Source organism: Mangifera indica, chromosome 11 (assembly GCF_011075055.1).
Source record: "Mangifera indica cultivar Alphonso chromosome 11, CATAS_Mindica_2.1, whole genome shotgun sequence".
Taxonomy (NCBI): Eukaryota; Viridiplantae; Streptophyta; class Magnoliopsida; order Sapindales; family Anacardiaceae; genus Mangifera; species Mangifera indica.
Window position 1 is genome coordinate 8,013,140 of NC_058147.1, and position 7,066 is coordinate 8,020,205.

The 7,066-nt window shown below is 29.6% G+C and overlaps 1 protein-coding gene across 1 annotated transcript; it reads left to right on the forward strand.

Annotated features, from left to right (window-relative positions):
• The first annotated feature begins 2,070 nt into the window (after positions 1–2,070).
• LOC123228568 (putative laccase-9) lies at positions 2,071–6,631 on the forward strand. Its single transcript, XM_044653970.1, has 7 exons — positions 2,071–2,211; positions 2,392–2,543; positions 4,308–4,552; positions 4,651–4,776; positions 4,859–5,450; positions 5,649–6,001; positions 6,321–6,631. Exons 1-7 carry the CDS (start codon positions 2,122–2,124, stop codon positions 6,509–6,511), a joined length of 1,749 nt encoding a protein of 582 aa, XP_044509905.1. The 5' UTR covers positions 2,071–2,121; the 3' UTR covers positions 6,512–6,631.
• Positions 6,632–7,066: the final 435 nt, after the last annotated feature.

The window sequence follows — 7,066 nt, forward strand, 5'->3', positions numbered from 1 at the left end:
TAATAGCCTTTACTAATTGCTTGATATTGTTATACTTAGGGTTGGAACTAAATCAAGCTAACTTGGTTTCCAAAGTTGGCTTGGCTCAAGAATGACAAAATTCATGTGAAATAAATTTATTATATTTACGATGATTAATTACAATGATATCATATTACTATATGTGATCCCAAGAAATTTAATATATAATTTTGGTATAATAAAGGTGTTAAAAAATTTTCTGAAGTGGACAAACATTAATATTGTTTTAATTTAATAAAACTTGGGTAAATATATAGTCCAATGAATTTTGTCGGATAGGTATACCATGGTCAATTTTGTTAAATATCCCATATACTTCATAAATGAAATCTGGGTTGTAAAGATGCAAGTGTAAGCTATTAAATTTATTGGAGTTTTGGTGGAAAGACTAAATAAACTACTATAAAAGGAGACTAGGTCTCCTTTCCCAATGCACACACAACAATCTTTCCATTAAAATATCGTTGTTTTGGAAATATACGGAAAAGGAAGACCAATTTCATCTGATTGATAATTGATCGAATTTAGAATTAATTTAACATTAACTATGACTCATCGGGTTTGTTTAAATGTTTAAATATTTTAATTTCAAAAATTCTATAACCTATATGTGTAAGAATTTTACTGTGATTTGTTTAATTAATTGCATGAATGTAGTGTTGAATTTGCATGATTAATCTCACAAAGATGTTGTGACTATTTTATTATTAATTAAAATTATACTAATCATATGACATCTGATTTTCTGCATACAATACTTAATAAATAATTTCATTTATTCCTTAATTAAACATAAAATTTATCTATATAATGAATTATAATAATAATTCATTTACATAATAAACATTGAATAAATTGGATAAACGAAATTGAAATCATACAATTAAAAACAAAATTTAGCGAGCAAAATTTTTTATCATATGCATTATATAAAAAAGTAATATTATGTATACATATTTTTTATACTTAATATGAGTATACAAATTATATATCATTATATAATTGAAAATTAATTTATCTATAATTTAAAATCATTCAATCATATGATAACATATTATCTATATATCTAAATTATATATTAAAAATATGTATGCATAATTTTATCACAGATTCAAATTTAAGTCCCATATATGCCAAAATAACCTCGCCCTTGCAAGGCAATGAAATCTTAGTCATGTCAACTCAATAATCATCTCTTACTTTTAGTTGGGTTTTGTTTCGGATTGATCTACCCAAATATAAATCCGACTCTAAATTAATCTATAAACTCTGATTTTGACATTTTAAACATCATATTTTCATTTCCACGTTATATATAATGAAATATTCTATCTATGTACAAAATCAAAATTACAAGTAATATAAGGGAAACCAAAATTTTGCAGAATATATAATTAACCTACCCCCCATTGCATATCTTCGTCCTTTGAATACGAGGGCTTCCAGACAATCTGAATTACATGAAATGGTGTATGTGCATATTAAATTCGTTATTTAATTTAATGAGCGAAATAACTCTGAAGTTAAGATAGAAAGAATGGAACATATAACAACTAGTCAAACAGCTGTTGAATTACTTGCCATGGCTTTTTTCATTGTGGGGCCCAATTATTGGTCCTGTTCCTGTAGTATGGTCCAAATGTTGAAAATGTGTTTTATTTAAGGGGTCAATTATTGGTTCATTAAATAAGTGGTATTTGTCTCTAGGCGGAGAGGCCGGGGGAAAGTTTACAGAGTGGATCTAGGAGAATAGACACTGGAGGGTTGAAAATGAAACCTAAAGGGAGGAAAATACGATTTTTTTTTAATTTAATCCTAAAAAAATTATTAATTTTTTAAATCAAAGGGAAAAATAAGATAAAATATTATTATTTTTAATATATTAATAATTAAATAATAATTTTATCCTTAAAACTAATTGATTCGATTAATTTTAAATATCTTTGAGTGAAAATTTAAATTTTTAATATTTAATAGGTATCAAGAGATTTTAACAAACTTTGGGTGGGAAAATATCTTTTGGCCTTTTCATAGCCATAAAAGGAAACCTAACTAAGAGGCTTTTAAGGCAACCAAGAGCATACGAGTGCTTTGAAGATAATGGGTTTTCTTCAACAGTTGGTGGTAATCAGTGGATTAGCTTTGCTGGTCTGCTTGGTGCAAGCGGAAGTTCATTACCATGACTTTGTTGTAAGAGCTAGCTTTCACTCATTGATCTTCACTTTTTATTCTTGCTTTAAGGACATGGCTGAATGACTGATATCTCTGTATTCATACATATTTGTATGCATGCATAGATCTTCCTGTGACTTCTTCTTCTTCTTCTTCTTCTTCTTCTTCATAATTGTTTTGTCTTGTGATGATATGTAGCTTAGGGAGGAAAATTTGACCAGGCTGTGCAACACCAACAAAAGGATGCTGGTAAACGGCCAGTTTCCTGGGCCAACCCTTTATGTTCACAAAGGCGATACTGTTTTCGTTAACGTCCATAATCAAGGAGGTTACAAACTCACAATCCATTGGTTATTTCTCTCTCTCTCTTCTCAGTTATTATATATTATATTAAAACAATAATTATCATGGAGTGATTATTATTTTATTTTTAATTTTTAATTATTTAATTATATAATAATACATTGTTATTTATACATATAATATTATTCTATATAAAATTAGATACTAGACAAGGGGAAAATGATTTAAAATAATATGAAATAATTTTTTTATTTTTTATTTTGGGATGAAAGTTTTGGAAACATTAATTTAGAGTTTTCATAAATGTTTTTTTTTCCATAAGGGCCATTTGATCGGAGTTTTTAAAAAATTACTTTGGTAATCTATCTTTTATTACTTACGTTACCTTATTTGGTTTGTCAGTAATAAAATATTATAATAATTTTCTATTACCAATGTTGATGTGACAGGTAATATAGGTGATAATCTAATTATCACATTTACCTTAAATATTAAAATATTGCCAATGTAATCTTGATTTTATTATAATTACAATATTATTTATTAATTTTTTAAGAAAAAATAAATTTATTTTTAATTAGTATAGAAAATAATATAAATAATATTTAAAAATAATTATATTCAAGAGCATTTAAGTAAAAAAATTTACTAGTATTCTTTTATTACCATTAATCAAATACATTAATTATTTATACCATCTATTTTTACCAAATTTTATCAAACGTAGTAACCATTTATATTCAGTAATCTTCTCAGTAATATATTTTCAAGGTAATTTCCTTGTTTTGGTAATAAAACATTATCTAAACCAAACGCCCTCTAAAAGTTGATAGAGTTGATACATTTCTTTGTTTAATTTCTTTTCACCGCGTGATTGAATATATTTAAATTAAAGATAAATTAATACACAAATATATATTATTATTTGTAAATATAATTTTATAGTTCAAATATATATACACATAATAAAATTATGTGTACCCACTTTGAGTATACAAATGAATATATACTTGATGTATGTTATTAAGTGATCACGTGATTTTAAATTGAAAATAAGGTCAAATGACTATTTCCCAACTTTTTACCTGCTAACTATCGAAAATCTAAATACCTATCCATCTGTTAAATTTTATTATTACTATCAAGATAAAATTGTTATTTAAAAAATATTTAAAAAAAACTCTAAATTCATCATATTTTTTCTTCTAGGGTTAAAAACTAAAAATTTTCCCTCAACCAAAGTTTGATTAGGAGTGGGTATTTGAGTTTTCAAAATCCTATGATTATTGGTTTGAGAATGAGCTAAACATTGGGTGGGAGTAAGTCTTTTGGCCTTATAAATAAGTTTGTTTTTCTTCTGATCACAATTAAATTTCCTAGCATGTTTTCTTTAATTAGAAAACATGATTTAAAAATTTTATTTAATAAAAAGCCCGTAGACCAACTTGTTAGAGTCTTGCAGTGGGCTTTATAAATTTTTAGCTGACTCAACATGAAAGATAACATGCCTTGGACCCGATAGATCGCATTAGAGATACCCCACCCACTAATGTGTCTAGGAGGGGGCAAAATTTGTGAGAATTAATAGACATAAACAAAGGTTTATCTCTTTTTTTTTTTTTTTTCCATTTTCACACACACATATATATATATCTTAAATGATATAAGAATAGAGACTTAAAAAGAGTTTTGCTACTTTGCGTCCAATAAAAAATATATTTTATCTCTTTAGATTCCATTTAATATTAAATCTTTAATTACAATTTCTAAATATAACGAAAACAATTATGTGTGAAATTTCTATTTAACAGGCATGGGGTGAGGCAGCCAAGAAATCCATGGTCAGATGGTACTGAATACATTACACAATGTGCAATAAAACCAGGGACAAATTTCACCTATCAAGTTATATTTTCTGATGAAGAAGGCACCCTTTGGTGGCATGCTCACAGTGATTGGACAAGAAACACTGTTCATGGCGCCATTGTCATTTATCCTCAACAAGGATCCACCTATCCGTTTCCTCCCCCTTATGCTGAAGAAATTCTCATACTTGGTATTTCGCATTTCATTTACAAATACTTTTGAATATGTAATTAGATAGACAAATAATGTATTATAATGTGATTGGGTGTTTTTATTATGTTCTTTCAGGATCTTGGTATATCCAAGATGTCAATCTCTTAGTCGACTATGACCTAGAAACAGGAGCAGATTTACCCAAGTCGGATGCTTACACAATCAATGGCCAACTTGGAGATTTCGCCCAATGCTCTAAAGGTATACACAATAATCCACATAAAACGAAGAAATATTTGTGTAGCCTTTACAAATGTGTGTTTGATGAATTATATGTTAACAGAGCACACATATCATTGGATGGTCGATTATGGGAAGACGTATCTTCTCCGTCTAGTGAACGCAGTGATGAATGCAGAAATGTTTTTTGCCATTGCTGGGCATAATCTCACAGTCGTTTCACAGGATGCTGCATACCTCAAGCCAATTCTCACAAGCTACATCGTCATTGGCCCTGGACAAACCATGGACGTTCTTGTTACGGCAGACCAAAAATCTCTGGGTGGCCAATATTATATTGCCGCCAGACAATCCTACTCTGGCAAAGCCAGTTTCATCGCATATAGCAAATTTAATGTCACAGCTATTCTCCAATACATCGATGGAAACTACACACAGGATCCAGAAACCATAGAGTTTCCCACTTCTCTTCCTGATTTTGAAGATGAAAATGCCGCAATCAGCTTCAGAAACAGAAAAAGGAGCTTAACTGCTCAGGATGTGCCCAAGAATATTACTACTAGAATGTACATTGCGGCCGCGGAAAACCAGTTGACGAACAATCAATCAGGAAGTCTTACTCCCAGTCCAGCTTCAAGCTTGAATAATGTCACCTGGGTGAACCCTTGGGCAGATGTCCTTGAAGCATATTATAAGTAAGATAATTTTACTAAACAATAAAACTATACGTATCTATTTTAATTATATAAATAGATACATATTTGATATGTGTCATTAAGTAAATGAGTTATTTGTATACTTAAAAATAGATACGTATAATATTAGTCTCGAGTAAAACTGTCCTTAGAATATTGCAAAAGTAACAAAAATGATAAACCTTTTAATTGGTGCAGGAACATGACAGGATTTTATACTGAGGATTTTCCGGACTATCCTCTAGAGTTCTACGATTTCGTATCGGATACCATAAACACGACGCAATCGCTGCTGGGGACGAAGGTGAAAGTGCTTGAATACGGTGAAGAAGTGGAGATGATATTTCAATCATCCAATGTTTTGAATGCATCAGACAATCATCTCATGCATCTTCATGGACATAGCTTTTACGTGGTTGGATCTGGTTATGGCAATTTTGATTTTGATCAGGACCCTGAATCTTACAATCTGGTTGATCCACCCCTTGTCAATACTGCTACCCTTCCCAAAAAAGGATGGGTTACTGTTAGATTCAAAGCACTTAATCCTGGTATGTTTGCTCTTCACTCAAATTTTGGTTTCAGTAGTAAGATATCACCGAAAAAAATAATAATAACAAAATAAGTGGGAAGTGGGAGGAAAATAACAATCAGAGAAATATTTGATTGTCATAAATTTCATTTTTATTATTTTAATGATTAATTATTTATATTATTGTTAAAAATAAATAAATTTATGAGTTTAATAAGAGGAAAATAGTGATTAAAAGTCTATTTTTTATGGTTTAATATTTCGTTTCTAAATTGAATATTTGTAATAATGTATATATATACATATTAATTTGAACAATGAATGATGAATTTGGGCAGGGGTGTGGCTGTGGCATTGTCATTTTGATAAACATTATACTTGGGGAATGAATACCGTTATTATAGTGAAGAATGGGCCAACCGCTGAGACATCTATGCTTTCGCCCCCAGCTTACATGCCTCCTTGTGATGCTCCTTCTACCATTCAGAAGAAGACATCCCAATCTTCAACCAAACAAACGACTGTCTAAGTGGCTTTGTTTTATAGCGAAGAATACTGGGTATGGGTTATGTATTAGCAAATGATCTACAACTAGTTAAACTTTTGTTTTGATCTTATTATAAATAGGTTAGTACCTTTGTTAACTAAATATTTTAAAGTCAGCCTAGATAACTTTTTGGTAGAGACTATGGTGGGGTGTATCGGTCTAGTTTTATTGTAGCCTATTGGGCTTGCAGGTAGTGCCAAGCCTAAAGCCTACACAGTCACCCAACCTTTGTGTTGGACTATAGCCCACAGAAACAAGAAGGCCCACGGTATAACTTTATGTAAATAGGGTCCTGCCAAGTTGTACCCTAAACAGGTCGATTTGTTTTTATATTAATAAAATAATAAATTTAAAAAAATAATGATTTAAATTTACTAATAAAATATTCTTCCAAATTAATACGACCGAGGATTAGAAATTGTAACTTGATACTTCAAATCACATTTTATTTATACTTTCAAATGATGTAAAATTATTTTATATTATTAATTATCGTATCCAATTAAAGGAAATTTTTTATTTTATTGGTGACACCGC

What these genes read in the sequence shown, in the direction of transcription:
- LOC123228568 (XM_044653970.1), top strand. Translation starts at nt 2,122, where the DNA reads ATGGGTTTTCTTCAACAGTTGGTGGTAATCAGTGGATTAGCTTTGCTG. An exon ending in TACAAACTCACAATCCATTG is followed by an intron (nt 2,544 to 4,307) that starts GTTATTTCTCTC and finishes TCTATTTAACAG; the next exon opens with GCATGGGGTGAGGCAGCCAA. An exon ending in TGAAGAAATTCTCATACTTG is followed by an intron (nt 4,553 to 4,650) that starts GTATTTCGCATT and finishes ATGTTCTTTCAG; the next exon opens with GATCTTGGTATATCCAAGAT.